General features: G+C 39.9%; 1 protein-coding gene across 1 annotated transcript in view; it reads left to right on the top strand.

The window, feature by feature from the left end:
* CLRN2 (clarin 2) overlaps positions 1–16,291 on the top strand; it is a 67,663-nt gene extending 51,372 nt beyond the window's left edge. The window contains exon 3 of the mRNA XM_044062190.1: positions 15,287–16,291. Coding sequence (XP_043918125.1) covers positions 15,287–15,552 — 266 coding nt within the window. The 3' untranslated portion in view covers positions 15,553–16,291. The remainder of the gene's footprint in view (positions 1–15,286) is intronic.
* Positions 16,292–22,965: the final 6,674 nt, after the last annotated feature.

Below are 22,965 nucleotides of genomic sequence, written 5' to 3'. Positions count from 1 at the left end.
CACCAGCACGTAAAAATCTACTGACAATCATTAGCGGATCGGAGTTCCGCTGTGGCGACCCCTAACTGGGAAAAGCCAAAGACACAAACAAATGTGCACATGCTGTGTCAATTTTACATTTTATTTTTCTGCTGCTGTTATAGGACTTCTGAAATACCACACTGTAGTTTTCATTACATGTCTATCCTTGATGTACGGAACACCCGACATGGAATTCTATGACAATTATTTAATTGTATAAACTTATGCATTTCATGGTATTTCAGCTCACATATTTTAATTTTGCACTATTGCTTTTATATACAACATAGGAAAAACTAAGTTGTTTGACTGGGTGTTAGAGACGTCATTCAACTTGCTAATGTTGTCAGAATTAAAAATTAATTGACTCGAGCAAAGTTAAAGGGATCACTCAATGGGCAATGTGATATCCAGGTGACCTTCACTGTTATACATTAAAAATGATGCTGCAGGTCAGATAAATGCAGAAGGAAAACTGGCCACAGCTCATTTCACCCAGCCAACGTTATCTTCAGCAGATGTTCAACTCACTAAAAGTTGAAAACATCACAGAAAATGAGAAAAGGAGAAAAAGTAGAGAGACCACATATAAAATGAGAACTGCATATATGCAAATGATTCTGTTTTATAGCAATTAAAATGCAAAAGAACAATATAAATGCTAACAGGGTAGTAAATGCCCTCTAACTATGACTCTATGAGTCTATTAAAATCTACATTACCTCCTTTCCTATTCAAGAGTACAACACTATGTCAGACAGAATCGCACAAAATTTAAAGGGATCGCTTAGACTGCTTTAGTCCACTCATTAATGACATTTGAGAAGCTTTGTGCATTTCTCCTGATTTAAAGTATTGACTTTTACGCCAGCCACACTAGATGGACTTTTTTAGACTTATCAATTAATCTAGGTACTGCACACTGCTTACTCAACTAGCACATTCATTCCCATTATGTAGGCAGGCAGGCAGGCTTGAGATTAGTGTTACTGTTTCATGTATAGTGCCAGAGGAAGCAAAGAGTCATTAATTCCTAGCTAAGGGGATGTGCCTCTGTACTCTGGAATATAACTAAATTACCCATTCAGACGGACATTCTTGACTAAATAGGCTTTAGAGATCTGGTCCTCGATGGACTGTATGAATCTTCAGATAACCCCATAAATTTTGCCCAAATATCAATAAATAATCATACTATTTGATAGGTTCTTTAGGGAAGGATATCTGGAACCTTATTATACATATTCATGTTCACCTTGTTTTACATAATGTTTCAGAATAAGTCAACTAAGCAAATGTGTGGTATTTTATTGACCCTGACATTGTATGCGTTTATTCTATACAACATACAAAAATACATGGCAATATCACATGAAAAAATGTGTAGTAAAGTCAAAATGTGGTACAGATGGTAATACTCCTTGGTAGGGTGTAAATAATTCATATTTTACCCAAAGAAGGGGATGTGTTTGGTCATATGGGCACAGCAAAAGTGGCCAAATGAAAGCTTCCCATCACATGTAAATGGATGAGTTCCTTACCTGCCTGTCATATTTTACTGCTGATATGTAATAGCATTATTTAAAAATAAAGAAGCATATATGGGGGAATTTAATAAAGCCTACATGGTCTTTTTTACCATGTAGCCATTGTGCCATGCTGCTTACATGAAAGCAAGCAGGTTTGTGATCCAGTAAGCACTGCTGGATGGTGCGCATGCATGTGCTAGCACGGAAAGTTCTGTGGCATGCAAATCACCTCATAAGCAGGTGCATCTCATGCAAATGAGGCAGATAGAGCAATCCAGCAAGCAGATAGGCAGCCCTGCAGACCCCGTGTCAGTGTCCATAGTGTACACAGAAAAAATGTGTGTAAAGGAATGTAGACAGATAAAAGGGGCTGTAAAATGTAGATAGATGGACAAAAATGGCACACCATACACAGATATGAGAGAAAATATACTCTGTGTATCTCAAAAGTTACAGAAAATATGTTAAAATAAACTTTTTTTAATAATCTGGTTATGTTTGCGTGGTGTGCCACAGTGCACAAACATGTCTTAAAAAATAAAAAAAAATAAAAAAAACATGGAAATAACAAAATTAATATTATGAGACAAAAATGTATTGCAGACCCTGCGTGGAGTATCTACAATGGTGCATTGGTGCTGTTGCTAATATGGTAGGGCTTGGAAGCATGTAGTTTCCAGGTTGTGAGCACGGATCCCTATGCAAATGAGGTGGAGTTACTAAATAGCATAATGAGGTAATCTTGTCCTCATATCCCCTCCGTGTAGGCAGAGAACCATGTTGGCATCCACAAAGGAGGTAGCTGACATCAGGAGAGGGTGTGTCCAATAACTACTAAGCTGATTGGAGCTTAGCTGCACCTGTTTGTGGGGTGCACCGCCATGCTGAGCATGGAAGTCTGTGTGTGTGTGTGTGTGTATGTGTGTGCACCGACTTCTAAACTTTGTTTACCTATGGGGCATGTGTTTCTGTGTGTTTGCGTGTCGTGCTGCTGTGCTGAGTGTAAAGTCTGGGGGGGTGTGTCCACTAACTGCTGAGATTTGTTTGCCTAAGGGGTGTGTGTTTACATGGCATGCCGCATTGCTGAGAGTATCTAAAAGGCAATGATGTATTAATTAGCTTTGACCCTTGTTTAACTTAAACTAGAGCGATTAAATGATGTTAATGATATAATAGGCAGGTGCAATGTATTACAGGTAGCCAATCACGCACGCAGCACATACAGTAGAGCACTATAAAGTATACATAGACCCTACAATCTGATTTTTCCCCCATACTCTGCACCATTGGAGTACAGACTTGAGAATTTTAACTGAAAGAATGCTGCAGGTCTGCTGCATCTGTATGTGCTAGATGCTGAAGTCAGTGCTGCTGACAATAGGCCTAGGCAGAGAAGGAGAAGAGTGTTCATGCCCAGGGTAACATTCCAGGAGCTACATGAGCTGGAGACTGTAGAGCACTACAGGGTGGACAGGGACATACTACAAGAATTCACTGAGCTCTGCCACCCTCATCTCAGACCCAGAGCCAAAAGAGGGGAACCCATTCCAGTGAAAACAAAGGTATATGTAGCCCTTAGGATAATAGCCACAGGAACCTTCCAAAGACCAACTGGGGATATGATGGGGGTTTCACAGGCATCAGCATCCAGGGTACTCCACCATTTCCTGGATGCCATGCTACCACATGCCAGTGAGTACATTTATTTTCCCCACACCCCTGAGGCGAGGGCCAGCAATATGCAACACTTCTACAAAGTAGCACACTGCTCTGAGGTACTGGGTGCCATAGACTGTACTCATGTACACATTAAGGCAGCAGGAGGGTAGAATCTATGTCAACCACAAGAAGTACCACTCCATCAACTGCCAGGTCGTGTGCACTGTCCATGGCATTATCATGAATGTGTATGCTGGCAGCCCTGGCTGTTATCATGACTCCCATATCTGGCATGCATCACAACTGTACCAGAGGTTTTCTAGGGGGGGACATCTCACACAGCCATTTACTGGGGGATGCTGGCTACGCACTGGAACCATGCATGATGACATGCATCAGAAATTCACACACACACAGGGAAGAATGCCATAATGCATAATGCACACACACAAACTAGGAACATCACACAGCATGTGTTTGGGCTGCTGAAGTCATGGTTTTGGTGGCTTAATATATCTAGTGGAGCCCTGCAGTACTCTCCAGCCGCATGTGCACATATGTTCATAGTATGTGCCATGTTACACAATATGATCCTGTGGAAATAGCTGCAGCAGGATCAGCAAAGGGAAGGGATACACAGCCCTCCTCCAGTGTCTAGGTCACCACAGCCACACTCACAGGAGGACTCAGAGGAAGAGTCCCTGATGATGTCCCTGTAGGCAGACATAGGCATGCCCAATATGCCCTGGCATTGGCTAAGAGACAATACAAAGCACATTCACTGACATTCTAGGGCCCTAGGGACTGACACCTTACTCCTTCTCACATACATATATTAAAATAGCCAATGCCAGGCAACCCACACAACCTGTACTTATCCATGTATTGGCTGTGTACTGCTAGCATCACAAATAGTCAGCCCTGAGCTACAGGTCTGTCAACTGCTGCATTTGCAAGGTAAGTCTCTAGCCTACACAATGATTGTAAGGATTACTATAATATCGTATCGTATATATGGATCTGCTGCTGTTATGCAAGGAAATATAGTGGGCTATTTGGACAGATGTAACATCCACACTGGACTACAGATACCCAGTCCAATAGGATGTGTTCCTTAATATTCACTAGGCCTCATGGTTGGAATATTCATGACATCAGGCAAGGGAAATATTAAACAGTGGCCACACATATGTGGACAACTGTCTACCCAAGCTGATCATGTGCTGTTTCCCCCACCCCCAACATAGCAGTGTACCCATATAACTGCTTTAACAGAAAATCAGCTATGGTATATCAGTGGACCAGGCAATCTCAGGGCTGTAACATAGAGACCGCTCATACACTATAAGTCTCTCTTCACGCAGGATAACAATGTACATATTTGTGCTGTTGACTGTGTGATGAATGACTCTTCTCAGTCTGGTGACCTGTGTGGCTCAGTGGACTAGAGAAGCTAGCATGGGTGATGGTGTTGATGGTTCTAATCTGGAATTACTCACATCTTTTGCATATGAGGTAGCACTATGCTGGTGTTTTCACAGACTGTCAACCTGTCAACCTATTAGTGCAAGAAATCTGGACAAAGCCAGAAAGATTGGGGTCAAACATAAGGACATATTTTAAATATTGTTCCCATAAACCTAGACATGATGTAGTGACATCAATATTCAATAATACACTAGAAGACCACAAATGTATGAGGAACAGACCAAACATATCTATTGCTATATAGTGTCAAATAGATATATACCGATATACATCGCTATATATATTAAAATGAAACATACACTCCCCCCTATACCTACATGACACACATACATAGCATACACACAGCTATATTTATATATGCATCCCTGTTATATACAGAAATATGTATGTGGATGTCTGTAGTGTCCGACAAACCCTAATAATGGTGAATAAATCTGCACTAATATACAGCCATATTGTTGCTCAAAGGATCCAAACTAAGGGCACAACAGTATATAATCCACTTACCTACACACTCCTGTGCCTGCTGGATGTCACCATGTAGACAGACACAGGTGAGCAGGTGGTACAATGTACAATGTTTTTAACACGCGTATGGACAGGGCACATTGTCCATGCCCACAGGTTCTCCTATGTAACTACAAGCAGCCACATATGGCTGTACTGGTAACTGTACACACATAGCTAGGATAAAGACAATTATCTTACTGTTAGGATACTAGATGCAGATAACAGTATGAAGCAATATCACTCTGCAGGCCACAGATGCTGCTCAACACAAGCCTAATTTGTGTAATGCACAAGTACTGTACACGCAATCACATATAGAACAGACTTAATCTGTGGCACGAGCAATAAGTACTGTGATCTGTAGTGTACAAGACTAGATAGGTAGGGGTTCTAATCTCACTCCAGCCCCTTTGCTCTGTGTGTATGTGTGTGTGTGTGTGTGTGTGTATTCTCCAGCAAACAACGGACATGTTCTCATGGGCTATCCACCTTAAGACTACAAGCTGACAGTGTAGTATCAGACGTAAGCCATGGCACATGCGATACGTACTGTGATCTATAGTGTGTAAAACTAGATAGGTAGGGGTTCTAATATCACTCCAACCCACTTGGTGCATGTCTGTGTCTGCGTGTTTGTGTATTCCCCAGCAAAACAACGGACATGCTCTCATTGGCTATCCACCTGCAATGGTTATGCACTTTTTGAGCCTGTAACTTGCTGCTGGCTTCCAAACTGCTCTCTTCTACAAGGCCTGATAATGTCAGCCACCTTAAGACTACCAGCTGACAGTGTAGTATCAGACGTTAACCGTAGCGCATGCAGTAAGTACTGTGATCTATAGTGTGTCTGACTAGATAGATAGGGTTTCTAATCTTACTCCAGCCCACTTGGTGCATGTGTATATGTCAATATGGCATAATCTTGGTAACCTACACATAGGGACAGTTTTGCAGTGTTTTATTTGTACTGGTTGATGTGACCCCCCCCAAAGGACTGACCAAAACAAGGACTGCTTATGTCATCAAGCATATGTCCTAAACTGATAGTACTAGCAGACATGAGGTATGTTGCATGCAGCACATAATGTGTTCTGCAGTATGTCCCATTACATAGGTAAGTGTTCACATTTACATACAGCCAACTTGCAATATGTGTGCGCCTTGGCGTGTCCTGTACGTAGTGATTGGAAGTGGTGCTAGCCTCAGTGTAGCCATGTTTGTGTGTGAGCCTGTTAGAGCATTATACATCATGTTATGGAACCATAGAATGTTTGAAATGAACTAGAATAATAGCCATACAGCCCTCATAATCATAAATATTGTCATACCCATAGTTACAGGATCAGCACATATTGCCCCAGTCCAAGAGGGACACAGGCAGATGCCCTGTGTTGAGATGATGGTCATCTAGCCAATCAGACAGATGGCATGTGCTGCAGTGCACTGAGGTGCTCTATGTGCCATTAGGCAGGGTTCTGTTCTAAGGCTGTGTTTCAGTCTACTAGACAAATCTCTCCCACAAGCATGTAGTACTAATGTCACATACTATGGTAATGTCCTTACAGTGAGTCTTCCATCTACTATACTATAAAGCCAATACATCTTGCAACATAAGGTACACAAATGTATGTGGTGTACTCATGACAAATGCCAGCGTACAGTATCCGTCGGTAACCACAAGTGGCATGGTGAACCAACACTGCATTACACAAGTACATGTTAACTAATATAGTCATCCTATGCATCAGACACATAGTTTCATTTTGCTGCATCGATGACAAGGATGACAGGAATGTGGGACAGGTATCACTTGTAAGGGGTATTGTGTTGGAGTGCAGGAGGTCTAGACTGGCCCAAACTGTGGACAGCATGTGTGGAGGGAAGCATGTAAGATGGACCATGGAGAGGTGCCGTGTATGTCTGTAGGTGACCTGCATTTGACAGTGGTGTGTGTGTCTGCATGTACACAGTCAAGCTGAGTGCAAGCCCTACACATGTGTATGTTGGATAGCTTTGGACTGTACATGGTACAGTTGACAGTTCACCATCTCTGGGCCCCAAACATGGGAAATGGGTCTGCCAGGAATTGCACTGGCACCTCCATGACCAAGGTCAGAAGCGGTGCTAGTATCTGATGGTGACTGGTGACTGCTGGGACTGTATCCCTCACGGGACCTCCTAGGACCATGAGCCCATGGCCTCCCACATCGTGGTGTGGACAGCACACTTTCCTCTGTAGTGCTAGATGTACTGCCACTACAGAAGGAACCACCTGCAATGGTTATGCACTTTTTGAGCATGTGTACACAGCCACATGGACTCTCTGCAGATGGGGTTGCTGACCTATTCCCATGGGTCCAAAGCTTAACTCCAGCCAAATGTTCCATCACAGACAATGTGCAGTCCAAGACAGATACTGCCTAAGCCCTCTGTCTATCCACTGCATCAGTGAACCAATCCAGGGTGTCCACAATGCAGTGGAGGCAGTCACAGATGACAGACTGTGCTGCATTCATATCCCTAAGAATATGTCTGGTGTTCCATTCAGAATGTGCTTGTGCCTCCATCATGGCCCGAAACATGTGCCAAGTGACCTGTGATGTGACACCTGCAACAGGTGGTGGATGGACAGCAGGCCTCCTGCATGCACCCCTGTCAATCTGCCTGTGTGGGACCTCGCCAGGTCTCTGGCTATGGCCAGTGTCTACACTCACCGGAGCCATAGTTGCCACACTTTCCTGTTCAATGTCCCCACCCTCTGACTGTCCAATATCTGTGGCCTCTGGAGACAGGGTATGTGTGGGAATATAGACTGTGTACGGTGACAATGTGGGGCAGAAGAGGGATGTCTACCTCTGGGACAGATTCAGCCCTCAACACCCCGACCTGTGCCTCACTGTGGTCACCATCATCATCAGAGTCCAAAGAGACACTGACATTAGGTTGTGTAGGGGACAGACACCAACCCCCACAGTCATCTGCAATAAGAAAGAAAAAAGTAGTACATTAATACTTGCACTAGTATGTATAAAAAGCCTCCAAGACTCAAGGCAATGAAGACCCACAACTGGATTAGTGGTCAAACAACTTTCTTCTCCACTTTCGATCACAAAACACTTCTTCAGAACAAAATACAAATTCAATTCAGGACCTTTATAACAATCACTTGAAGTAAATCAAGTAAAACATGACCAGTAATAGTTACTATTTAAATAATCAGTATGACACTATACTTAAAAACAACACATAAAAACTCAGTACAACTCTCTTAACAAATATATGGAAATACACATTTCACTGCCTAATGTATTTACCTTCAAACTGTCGTATTTTAAAAGACATTTTAGATTCATTGCCTTATGCAAACCAGGTGCCTTATCTGTTCTTAACTGTAACTGCAAAAGTGTATCTGTTTTTTGAACTACACTCCTGTGACTAACCCTTCGAGAAACCTTAGGTATCTGTTCCAGACTGGATTTTAAAAACATCCTATGCTGTTTATACACATAGTTGTGTTTACATAGGGCATTATTCTGGCCCTTAACCATACTAGAATATAATTGTTCCTTTAAAAAAAAGTGTCATGCTTACCAGGAGCAGGACCACGGCCTTGGGCAATACCTGACCGATCAGTGAAAAGTTGATGGTGGGGTAATGTCAGTACCACCGCATGTTGCAGAACAACAAGGTAATACATCCATATATCTCACAATTACAGTAACTACTGTGTTACTTGTTGTATTGGTCACAATCTGAGTATGAGTGTATAACTGAGGTTAAACCCACCCAAAGAACAAAGACCTGACACCCACATAAAAGTATCTACAGCCTGACACACTGACTGCTACAGTATTACAATGCTGATCACAGTAAGCTTACCTGCATGCTCCTCAGCTGTGAAAACTGTGCACCCACCTCCATGATGTATGGTGTGATGGATGCCTGGGAGCTGTTGTTTGTGCCTAGATACACCAGAAATTCCTTAGTGGCTGAGAGTGGTTATTCTGCTACAGGCCCTCCAATGGTGACAGCATGATCCTTGGTTACATGTGTTGTCTTTGTTGTGCAGCATTTCTTATGTTGGTTGCCCGGTGTTGAACTTGCACATATGTCCTGTCCTGCTGGCCAGTGCCATTCACATCATGGACAAGATCTGCTCACAATGCAGCCCACTGTTCACTGCTTTGTCTCCCCCTGGATAGTAGGATGTGATGATGCTGTCTTAGTGCTTGCAGTATAATTTCATTCTCTGCATCTGAGAAGGATGCATGGCACTATGGTACATAATTCCTGTAAGACAACAAAAGGGAAACACATTACAGGATCACATATGTGGATGTACTATGAAGACATACAGCAAGGCCAAAATGGCTGGCACTAACCACTGCTTGCTCACACATCTCATACTCCACAGTGTGCAAACAAGCACAGGATGTGGCTACAACTGAGATAGTAGCAATAGTCAGGTACTCCCATGTCTGCCATGACAGCTAGTGCTGTATTATCATACACCCAACACTCAGGTCTACTGTGGTGTGCCCCCTATGGGTAACCCCTTGATAATATGTCATGCAAACTATGCCACATGAATAGCAGTGTGCTATTACAACCACTAAAAAGGGAAAGTCTGAGACAAGTGTGCCACAATGACAAAAGACAATGTACCCTTGATGGTTTGTATGTCCTGTGTTGGTGTAAGACAGCTGGAGGTCGCTCACATGTCATTATCACAGGTTTAAGACAGGCTTAATGCTGTAATCACTATTCCCCATAAGTCTATTCACCCATCTGCAACCTGTTGTACACAAAAACATTGATGGAGTGCAGTACTCCTCTGTTGATATGTGGTGATAGTATAGTTATCACAATGGCATGCTCTGTGTGAGGAAGGTCTCATACAGAACGGATCCTCATAGCCAGCTGCTTACCCTTTAAATTCCCAGCAGCAGGTGATTATTTCTAAACCAATCTGTGGTTCTGAAATGCTAATTGCAGTGAACACAGATGATTTGCACTATCAGCCAATGACATGCAACCACTGTAGAATATATAAGGCCTTCATGTAGATTAGGGCCCCTTTTTGATATGTTGTTCTGGACATTACTGGGGTGAGGAGACTACATCATTGCAGAGGGGAGGTCTGCAACAGACACCTTTACATACAGATGGGTGTGCTACAGGCTGCAGCTATTGCTGCAGGTAATAGACGTAGGCAGAGAGTGTGAAGACTTTGGACTTAGGAGTAACTGTGTGAGCTGTGTCAGCCTTGTTGTAGAGCCAGGCCCAGTGTAAGAGTACCCTCAACACTCCAATGAAGGCATTTGTTTAAGGTATGTTAGGCAAAGGTATCAATAACAGAGTACTAGGTAACATGTTTGGTGTGTCCTTGAGCAAGATGAGGTATATGTGAATATGTCCACCAGTTAGTTTTCTGCAGGCCATGTATTACAGTCTGGTAGTAATTTGCAGCATGTATGAAGGCAGTCCTTGTTACAAGCAGGGACTTCAAATGTGCATGTTCATTGTTCAGCTGTGGTAATCTGCACTGTGAATCTGAAAGGATTGTGTGATGCACTCTGATATTAATGGTCCTCATTTGCAGTACCTGAATTGACATTCTCTGTGAATGAATATTACTGCATGATGTAACAATTTATGCATATATACATTTGCTATAGGGATACGCAAAGTGTGTTCCTACCTGCAGGCCTGTGATGTTCATCAGTTAAAAGCAGTCAATTCATTTGACATGCATTGTGTGGATAAAGAGTGCATGCCTCCGTCATTAATTGCTGGCTTCACAATACTGAAAATTCAGTGCTACGCACCAGCGGATTTGAACCTAGGACTGTGTGTGGCAAAAAATGTACTGTTTATGAGGCATTTAACAGACTGAGCTACTGAGTCACTGCTGCAGCAGGTGTATTTGCAAGACATATGTGCACACCTACAAGGTTTGACAATCATGTTCTACATTCATCAGTATGTGCAAGGCTTTATATGGATGTATTTCTGCACCAGGGTCCCAGTTGCACATGTATTTTGCCATTAATACCTTAGCAGGTGTCTTTCTACATGTTGCTGATAAAGGAGCACATGTACCTGCTATCAGAGGCCTCACTTACATCCATTATTATGTCTTTGACTTTGTAGTGGTGCACTATTGCAGTAGAGTCCCAGGAATACTCTCATGTTTTCCATTAAGTTTTATTCAAGTTTATGCAGCGTGGTGTGTCATGGAGCTATGCTGAAATGTGCTTAAAGACTGTAACTGGCAATTACTATGTTTTTAAAGCACCTATTTTAAGTAAGAGTTGCATGGTGTGGCAGGTTAATGCACTGGTCTGCAGGTGCGATGATCTCAGATTTGAAACATGGGACAGGTGTTATATATTTATATTTGTAAATGTGTAATAGAATTTTAAGGACACATATAATCAATATAGCTCTACTTAGCTGAGCTTAGCGAAGCTGCACAAAACATTGCATAGTGCTAAAAATATAAAGAAAAGAATGATGGTGAGATAGGAAAGTGGTGAAATGGGGTGCAAGCAGGGTGTAAAACTTAGTGGAAGGCAGGTAGGGATGTGCAGGAAGGGTGTAAGAAAGAATTATAGCTAACCATTTCTTGTACAGCAGCAACTGTGCACTTTGACAGAATATGTACATGGATTTGAACTCTCACCCACAGATAGAGAGGTGACGACAACATAACTGCATCGTCAAGCCAATTGGACCAAATTACTTGTGTCCAGTGGATACGTGGGTGAAATGGAGAGCTATGTATGGGACAATTTTTGTTTTGGGATAGGTGCCGATTTTTTTTTTAAGGTGCGAGTAGAATGTTTGGAAAGGGAGATATGTACATGTGGGGGAGGTAAGTTGGGTAGGTGAAGATGCATTTGCAGATAGAAAAGACAGACAAGACAGCAGACAGGGGCAGTGTGTGGCATGAGGGGGGTGAACACCTTGGAGAGGGAGGGTATTGTGGAATCCAAGTCTCATTTGCCTCCAGATGGCAGCACCATGACTCACATCCCCACCCATGGGACTGTCAGCACTGCTTCTTCACTGCCCTAAGGGTGGAAGTGCTGGAGACTGGGTACCGGGAGCAAGGCTGCCCCTCCAGGTTGGCCAGCATGCCCTCAATCTGGTGCAGGCAGCAGTCAAATGCATGGTAAACTATCCTGCACACCGAGACCGCCAGCTCATACAAGGTGACAATATCCCTCCACCACAGCTCCCAGAGGGGGGGGCAGACCCTGTCCCATGGGGCAGTACTACCAGACACTACAGGTAGTACAGGGGCAGCAGGGGGGCACTACCTGTCTTGGTCCCAGATGTGCTGGGACTCAGTGCCATGGCCAGTTGAGGCAAGGTAAGGGGATCAGCTGGAACTGGCCTACCTTGATGTGCTGTGGTGATAGAGGTATAGCAAGAGGTTAATGTTGGTAATAACCAAACCATTGCTAGTATTAACAGAATTGAACATCATTTTAATTCATACAAATACATATTAATGTATAGTATGCGTAACACAACAGTAAATAACATAACAGTCAGTATAGTAACAGCATGGAAGTAAGAAGTAAGCCATAAGAGCAACAAAATAGTTAGTTTAACAAAGTATGTTAATAGTGAATCATAATAACACATAAGAATATTATATCACATTTTGCAAAAACATAGTTTAACAACATATGTTAATATTAAATCATAATAATAAATAAAAGAAAATAAGGGGTGGGGAGAGAGAGAGAAAAACATTCCATTAATGGTACTGCAGATTATAACCCTGAAAACACTGATAATAAATACTCAACAGGTATGTCATGTCAGTTTTGGTACAGTGACTACAATTCTCCTATAGCTGTTGCAGCACATCACCTCTCATGCTGTTAGCATGGGTCAGTATGGGCCAAACAATGACAAATGCAGGTACACAACTACAGAGAACAGTTTCACATAATATGGACTTACAAAACTACCAAGATGTTCTGTAAGCGGATTTGGTAATACATTGCATTCCAGGTAGTCTTTCTCTGGCAATACTGTGACAGATGGATTAGGCAGTTTTAATTACATTACAAGAAATCATGACATTTGAGAGGCATGTTTGTGTAAAGTACATAAATTAGACAGCCGTCTTGGCAGTTGGGAGGCATGGGGATAGAACCCAGTAGCTGTGACTGCAGGGGACATCTGCAAATAATGTAATAATTGACTGCAGCAAATTAGCACAGATATGCAAGGAATGTAGCCATACTGCAAATAAACAGATTTATTTATGAACTCAACACAAACACTACCACAGATTTATTTATGAATTAACAATGCTTTACCAGGAGCCCAACCATGACACTGGACTCCTGAATACTCCACTTCTGCACCCAAAAGAGTGCACCTTCACCAGCACTGCCTGCCATATCAACAGTCGATTAAACTCCAATGAATGGTGCAGAAATCCCACCTATTGCGCTTAATATAGGCTGTTTTCTGCCCTTACACATCACTAAGCAACATTCAAAAAAGTGTAGCTAAGCAGAGCTGAGCAGTGTGAAAACTCACACAACTGTAGTTTTAGCGCAGCTTAGCACCACACAAACATTGGTAGCCGTTAGCATGTTTATGCAGTGCTTAGCATGGTTGAGCAAAGCTTTGCAGAGTGCAGCAATGCCATATTTCACAATTTTATTAAATTAAACAAAAATTGAACATTAAATTACAAACATGGTCTGCCTGCTATGGACTCGAACCCAGGACCTACTACACATAAGGCCATAACTCTTCTCATTTAGCCACTTGGACATTATGAAAACTAGTATATCTTCACATATACTACTAGGCTACCTGTTAGCATTGCTGAACACCGCGGTGTACAAACATGCAAAAACAGACCTATAAATAAATAATTAATTACATCCGGATTCTATTTTTAGTTGTCTGGGAGGTGTCGGCTATGTATGTATAAGCAGTGCTCAGCTCTGCAGCGCTCTGCACCACGTAAACGGCAATTAAAAAAATTAAAATGGAAAAATAAAATAATTAATTATGATAATTGATTACATTCAATTTCTATTTTTACACGTACAGCAGGCGTCAGCTGGTTATGTAAGCACGGCTTGGCATTGCTGTGCTCCACTCAATGCTGAGCAAATGTGCAGAACAATAACAAAAAAAAAACAAATAAAACCATATAACACTTAACACAATTCACAGCATTTCAACAGTGGTGGAATGCATTACAGGAAGCCGCACCCTGTACATAACATCTGACCACAACCACAGGTAGCCGCTACACATCTCTCTACACTAATTCAGTATCCCTGTTCCTATGCAGCATGCCATCATTAATATGCACGGCACACTGCTGAGGAGGAACCATGACAGTGTACATGGGTACATTCCGTGTAGTCTCTACACAGTGCCTACATGGAATTTATTAAATCCTGGGGATAATTTTTTAAATAATCCCACTATATATTTTACCCTTCTTGATGCTTTCTTCCCTATGCACTAATGTTAGTCAGCTAAAATAAATCTAGGCTGTACTGCTTACGTGTAGATAAAAAACATGGTAGTATGTATGCAGTACCTTGATTAGCTGTAGTTTATTCTGCTGATGGTGTGGCAGCAGCCAATTCTATGGTGGCAGTAATTTATGCCACTGCAGTGGTGCATAGTGATGAAAAAAGAATAATGGTGTGTGGTTTTTATATTTTATTTATACTGTTTTAGCAGTGGAACTGTTATCTTTAGATAAAATGTAATATTCCTTTCACCACTTAGTGGTGGTAAAACATGGAAGACATTTAGAAGTGTTCATCAGTAACTGCATACATTTTTTTGGCAGCTACTGAACTCCTTGCAAGACTACAATAAAAATTACTGCCCAAATGGAATACAAGACACTTCAGTGGGAGGTAAAATATTTCCAGTATGTTAATATACTGGTGTAGGAAGTGTCAGCTAAGTGCATGCTCACTTGAAAAAGGATAATATGCCTATATGCAAAGATTACATGTTCTACTTACTGAAGTGATGCATTGTTATTTACTTTTATTTTTTTACTTTTTCAGGCTTATTTGTAGTACTTGCAGTTGTGAGTTTTATAGCAGCTGTGAAAAAACATCATCTAACGGAGAGAATTGCCAATTTCAGTGAAAGTGCCTTTCAGTACCTCATCTTGGAAGAACAGTACCGGAGCTCCTTTTGGTTGTGCGTGGCTAGTGCAGCGGCTCATGCCTTGAACTTGTTAGTGGTAGCCATAACTAGCATTGATTTTCCTGAATTTAAGCCAAAAACAGAAGAAGTGACTGTCACAGCTGAAGATCTGATGTATTAGTAATGTAGTTCCCAAGTGACTCTGACTACAGTATGGAATAATGCAAAAAGTGCCTGGCCCCACTCTACAGAGATGCATCTATTCTGCTGGTGTAAAAGGACTATGTTCAACAGTGCTTTTTTCAGAGCGACTTAACATGCAAGCAATTAACCACAAAGGGAAGAAATGGTTTACTATAATTTTAGCATTTATGCAGATAAAGCTAAATAAGATTTGTTCAAATGCTTTATCTAAAACAGCATTTCAAAACCTATTCAACATTTGCAGCTATTCCATAGCTACTGAAACACTTTTCTATTGCAAAGGTATTCAAATTATGGATAAGAACTTGTAAGGATGCTGTCTGCTCCCAGTGCTATATTTGTGGATCTTCATATTTAGAGTCCTGCAGTGACATCCTGAAGTTCAGTTAGCACCCTGACATACCCAGCAAAGCAACAATGATTTGTAATTAACAAAAACTAGTTTCTTACATAAGTATATTCACATCTGCTGGCCTACATATGTGGAAGTAGGAGTTCTGATTCAAAATATTCCTCTTATGAGACTCTGTGATTCCTAGTGTTTATAAAACAGGTAATCCTAATACTACTAAGTATATGCATACTATGAAAAATATCTCTGTTGCAGTTTAATTTTTATTTATCTTTCCTGCCATTCATTTTGAGTACCACAAGTTTCAAGTTGTAGAAGTCTGTACATGTAATATATAATCACAATAAACCACTGTCTGAATGAACTTGTGAACTTGCACATGATCACTTCAGTGGCTCTGCTGGACAGAGGCACAGGGAACTAATCTAAGGCGGCGGCGAAAGCCAACACATTTTGGCTAGGCTTATATATGCCTTTGGGCAGATAGCCTAGTACCTACCTATGAACTTAGGTACACCTGGGGTGTATTGAACAGTGGTATTATGAAGGCAACTAAAATATTTAGGGGAAAAAAACTATGCATGTTAAATAACGTATGTATGCATTGCTAGGAATGAATGTATATGTTTCTTTTTTTTTCTCATTACTATTATTCCTAGACATAAATCTAAGAGGTAATAGATACAGCTGTTAGAAGTATACTGTTGTGGACTACAGCCAAGGATGTCCAGCCATCTGGGCTTAGAACTGTTTCCATGTACTGCACTAATTGCTCAATGTCTAAATGAAATTAGTTAATGCCATTATTTTGTATTATTTTTGTCACTGTTCAGTAATCACCAAATTGTTTAATGTCATCATTTGTGGATCTTCATATTTAGAGTCCTGCAGTGACATCCTGAAGTTCAGTTAGCACCCTGATATGCCCAGCAAAGCAACAATGCTTTGTAATTAATAACAAAAACTAGTTTCTTACATAAGTATATTCCCATAATGTCCCTCCCTCTTCTACAGAAATAGGTTTGCTGCTCTTCCATTAATCTATGTCTGGTTAAACATAACCAGCACTGATACTCATAGACAGACATTCCACAGACAGGAAATAAGTGGCCCCTGTTTTTGTATGGATCAGTACTATAGAATGCATGTGTACTGGAACAGAGGACTTCATTCCCCAAAATGTAAATGTAAGTTTCACCTGTCTGGTATATGAAACCATTTGTCATTTTCAAAGGGGAAACTGGATGCAGATATTGTAGCCCTGAAAATATGCAGTCCTTTTGCATGTCAGGCAATCTCGAGAGAGTTAATCCACTTCTTTAGGAGAGCTGAAACAGTACAAAAACATCTGTACTTTTCTAACAACCATGGACCAGTTATTCATATGTATGCTCACTAATATTAGGCTTGCGTGTTACAAAAGTGACAGGTTCTTTTTTTAAGACATGAGGCAGACTTTACTAAGAACTATACAGGTTTTCTGTATTATGTAGCTGAGACATGTATCAGACAACATGACACACAGTTATAAGCTACTACGTTACAAAATGTGAGTTAACATCGAGTGACAGTATAAATGTAGAGCTCTTACTGTGTGGTTCCTGTCTGGTATAACTATATATATATATATATATATATATATATATATATATATATATATATATATATATATATTAGAAGAAACAATATTATCAGTGGATGTAATTCAAAAGTGAGTTAAACAAACAGTCAAGAAACAGATAACTTCATAGTTTGTTCATGTAAAAAAAATGTAAAATAAATCAAAATGGCCGTTTGTTTTCACAAGGTTTCAATGATACTCAAAAACCATGACCCAGAAGGAACTACAGGTAAGTATAAACATGAGTATGGAAACAGCATCGACAGTAAAGCCCTTTAGATAATCAAATGTTACTGTTTTTAAATGGTTGAACACCTGTAAATAAATGTGAGGACTTACAGCAGTTAAGTAGTATCTCTTCCAGACCTCTCAGCTGTCTCACTTTTGGAGGAAAGTACCCATTTTCTAGCCTGATTTATCCCTGCACATGACATGCCTATTTTGGGGGGTATGTCCCTATTTTCACACTTGATTTACCCTTTTACACAATTTTCTGAATCCTCCCTCATTGCTCATCATTTTTGAAGCTGTCTAGTACACAGAAAGTCATACTACATGACCAACATACTAGTGACACCAGTAATTTAAAGAAAAATGATGCATCTTATTTCTTCCTTTTTCAGAAGCAAAATAAATGAACTTGTGCAGTAGAGTTTTGCAATATAGTTTATTAAAGTCTACAGGTTTTACAGTTTTTTTTGATTATGTGCTTTTATTTTTCTATCATTTTGTCACTCCTGTTTTTTTAAAATATGTGTTTCTGAGTAGCATCCCTCATTCCTACTGAAAGTAAGAAGAGTTGTGTGCCATTTGGTATTCAGATTTTACGCTAATTAGGCATCCAGATTTTTGACTAGATGTACCTACTTTTCAAGAGCCTTTGTACCTATTTTCAATGTCTGCAGGTTGAGAGGTATGATTTTATCTGACAGTATTCTTTCAAGAGAATTTAACAGTAGATGTTAATAGTTTGTCTTATGTCTGTCAAAGTCAGGTATATAGACTTGAGGTTTTTTTTTTTTTTTTTTTTGTGGGGGAGAGGTACAAGACAAGGTACTTTTCATTTATCTGCAACTTTCATATTTTTAACAGTGGATGAGAATAATATGTTTTAAAGACTATGTAGTCTAAAATAATATGACAAAGTATGTATGTTAGCTTAGTCACTGGATGTATGCTGTGGCATCAAAACCTGTGACAATGAAGTCATGTAAAATGAAACAAAATTATCAAAATCTCATTGGTCAAAGAAACGGTGCAAATAAAAAAAAAACACATAGCCACATAGTAGGCAATATTGAGAGTTTCTGTCTATTTAATTGGGCTTCATCATAATAACTACAGCTAGTAAAAAAACATATAAATAGCCTTAATAAAAATGACTAAAATTACATCTTAAAATCCACCCAATGAAATAAAATCTCTAAAAACTAATAACAATATCATATACTATAACTGATTCACAGTCTTGAGATTCAGGACAGTTGTATTATTAATCATTTCATTAATTTTTGGTGTCAGGCTAGAATTTAATTTAGTTTGCTACATTAAATCTTTTTCCAACAAGGATCTCCATATCACCACTTCTTCCTGAGTCACTGCCTTATTCCGTCACATAGAAAAGAAATGTTTTAAACATAACACAAGTTTTAGAATGGGAATATAAAGCATTATTTTCATTACAATGTTTGATTGTATACACGTGTCCATAAATTCTTTTCTCCAATGATCTATTTCTCCTCCCAGTATAAAAAGCAATATAAAGCAAGTTTTTCATTTTGCAAGTATACCTGTCACCTGCTTCATGAAAAAGCTTCCTACTTGGAATGCTAATTGTGGATGTCCCTATAATGAACCTACTTTATTTACATAATCCGCAAGTAAAGGTTCCATGAAATTTGTTAGACTTATTTACCTTGATCTCACTATCTTCTTCTTCTTTCGGCTGCTCCTGTTAGGGGTCGCCACAGCAGATCAACTGTTTCCATTTCTTCCTGTCCTCTGCATCTTGCTCTGTCACACCAACCACCTGCATGTCCTCTCTCACCACATCCATAAACCTTATCTTAGGCCTCCCTCTTTTCCTGTTACCTGGCAGCTTCATCCTTAGCATCTTTTTCCTAATATACTCTGCATCCCTCCTCAGCACATGTCCAAACCAACATAATCTTGCCTCTCTGGCTTTGTCTCCAAACCTTCCAACCTGGGCTGAGCCTCTAATATACTTATTCCTAATCCTGTCCATCCTCGTCACACCCAGTGCAAATCTTAACATCTTCAACTGTGCCACGTCAAGCTCTGACTCCTGCCTTTCTGTCAATGCCACTGTCTCCAACCCATATAACATAGCTGGTCTCACTACCCTCTTGTACTATGTTCAACCAAATTCTTAAGATATGAACCCTTCTTGTGAGCAAAAGTAGGACTATCACTAATAACTTGCATCAAATCATGTTGTCCATACAGAATTTTTTCAACTGTCCTTCAGCACTTTCTTAATGCGTTTTCCGTGTAGGCTATAAGCTACCAGAAAATAATATTTGGGGGGATTCATAAAGGCTACCACCAGGTGTACACTGTGTGTACACTCTGAGTAACTTTTTCTGAATGAATAGATAGCAAAATCACTATGGTAGAGTTGTTTTCGAATTCCGAAAAGTTACCTCAAGCTGTACTCATAGTGTACCTTACTTCTCTGTAAAAGATTACCATTCTGAATCAGCCTGTCTGACCCTATAAATCACTTGGATCAATATTTCATTCATCTTAACCAAGCTGGGCTTATATTTATCTCTTCTGTCTTTAAAATTTTCTACCTTAAATTCTTCTAGCAAGGACTTTTGATAACCTCTTTCAAGAAACATATCAGTTAATTCATCCAATTTAGAACTAAATAGTTTGTCATTAGTGGTCAGACTAGAAAGCCTAACTGTTTGTTTTTTGACCATATTGCATTTGACAAAATATGGATGATTACTATCAAAGTGCAAGAACTGCTGACAAAAGTTAATTTCCTGTAAATCTGTGAACTAAAACTACCATTGTCAACAAAAAATACAATATGTAAACTACACATCATCTTTTGGTGGTATTTAACTATAAATTAAGAAAAAAACAGTACTTTTATTTAAACTCTGTATAAATCCCCTTCAATAATGCCTCCTCTCAGTTCCAAATATAAAAAAAAATCAATAAAATTACCATAAAATGAGAAATACTGAAAACATGAACTATTAAACAAAAAGGAACTTTCCTACTCATTGAGAACAAGATTTGCAAAAGTGAGAACACCACATGCTCCCATCACTATCCCATTCACATGTTGGTAAAAAAGTTAAAAAAAAAGTTATTTAAGATGAACTCAAATAGTATGTAAAAACCCCATCTCTAAATTCTTAAATGTAGTAATATGTTCTAGGTATCTTCGAAGCATATCAACACCTACCATCTGTGGAATAACCAAATATAGGGAATCACTGTCAACAGAAACAAAAATGTCATCCATTCTGTTCAAATTTTCAAACTATCATAACTGCTTTACAAAAATCCCAAGAGCCTTTTAAATGTTTATTACTATTCTGAGTAGCAATGTTTAATTTCTTGTCCAAATAAAATAACAAAAACTCAGTTAAGAAGTCCTTAGCAGAAATAATGGGCCTGAATGGTAGATCTGGTCCAATCTTATGAATTTTAGGTATTCCAAACAAAACACCAGTTTTTAGGATGAGTAACATTTCATACAATTGTAAATAGCAATGTCAGTGATCCCATTGCAAAAACAGTCCAGAAAAACTAAATCAATATATCTGCAAGCTAAATCTGTTTCTTCTGGTCACTTCTTTGTATCATCTCAGGTTGTTGAGTAACACCTCCATTTTAACTATGCAATCTGAAGAGTCCATGATAACAGTACACTCACCATTATCAGCCTTCATAATCCTGCTCTATTTTTGTTACACTATAATTCATGCAGGCCTCTTTTTCTGTAAGATGAAAGATTAAAACACTTATTCTGGGGGGAGCATCAAGTGACTAACTGATCTCCCTCAGAGGTCACATCATATACTTTATGTGCTTGTGTCAAAGGGGGATTAATAGTACTTTTTTTCTAGATCAGTAATGGTTTTCACTATGGACTATCATGGTGTCTTTCTCAGCCAACAAAAACTTATGGTTCAACTTCCTTTCATATTATTTTAAATCAATAATTGTTTCAGTCAAACTGGTATAGACGGACAGAATAAAAGAAAAAACTGTTGGAAACTCCTGGTGTTCTGGCTGAAGTGTGATTCTCAAACAATCTGGAAATATAGCGCTGATTGATAAGTATATTTTTTGCATTTTAACCTTTCAGAGTTCTGCATTATCTTAATTTTGCCTGACTGAATTATTTTATATATTTTCTGGCATTGTTTTCTGTTTCTCATCTGTCCTGAAACAGTTTTTTTTCCCCTCCCTGCCACCCTATTCTTTTGGTGTTGTTATAGTTGGGTCTTTGCAGTTGCCCGCTCCTACTGTAAATTTGATCTGGGACACCCCTCCCAGTCTGGTGTTCACTCTACTTAATACAGAGAGAACATCTGAGAAGCCAACCCACTTAGGTTCTTAACCTTGAATTTTTCTTCTGCTCCTCCTTCCTCTCTCCTTGCACTTTACTAAAAAATACACTTTATTTTACTTTTGCCTCTTCTTAAAAGTACTCAATTGTATTTATTCTGCTGCATTTATTACTGCTTATTAGTAGCCTAACTGTTGTCGCCTCACAGTAAGACGCTGTCCGGTTCGATTCTCAGCTAGACCGTCTTCTGCGTGGAAACATGCATGAATGGGAGCACCTTTGTTGAAGGTTGTACGTCAGGGCCGGCAACTCGGCACGTAAAAATATACTGTCAATCATTAGCGGACCGGAGTTCCGCTGTGGCGACCCCTAACCGGGAAAAGCTGAAAGACACAACAACAACAACATTCTAAGCCTTTGGTTGAAGCACTTGGGCTTCAGACCAGTTGTTTTACATTAAGAAGGTTTGTGGCCTGCACTGTTGTGGCAGGACAGGTAGCTTACATCCTTCTAAGTTGGGAGTTGCTGATTGAAGGCTTAGTGTCTGTTATTCTAAAAGTGTATTAGTTCTGGTTTAAGCACATGGGCTTTGGGCCAGTTATTTTACATTAAGAAGGTGTGGTCTGCACTCTTATGGGAGGAGAGGGTAGATTCTGCCCTTCTGAGCTGGGAGTTTCTGGTTAAAGGCTTATTGTGCCTGCTTATTTGAACTGTTTCTTTCTGAAATGTACGCCTTGTTTGCTGTAGCATAAACTAAATTCAGACCTGCTGAATCTAGCATTGTTTGTATAACTTGAGCACTAATCCAGACCATCTTTTTTGGAGAAGGTTCCCCTGCACCCTAGTGGCAGGAGTGTGC

The sequence above is a fragment of the Protopterus annectens genome, chromosome 2.part1, assembly GCF_019279795.1.
Source record: "Protopterus annectens isolate FY-2018-M chromosome 2.part1, PAN1.0, whole genome shotgun sequence".
NCBI lineage: Eukaryota > Metazoa > Chordata > Ceratodontiformes > Protopteridae > Protopterus > Protopterus annectens.
This window is presented reverse-complemented; position numbering and strand designations above follow the sequence as displayed.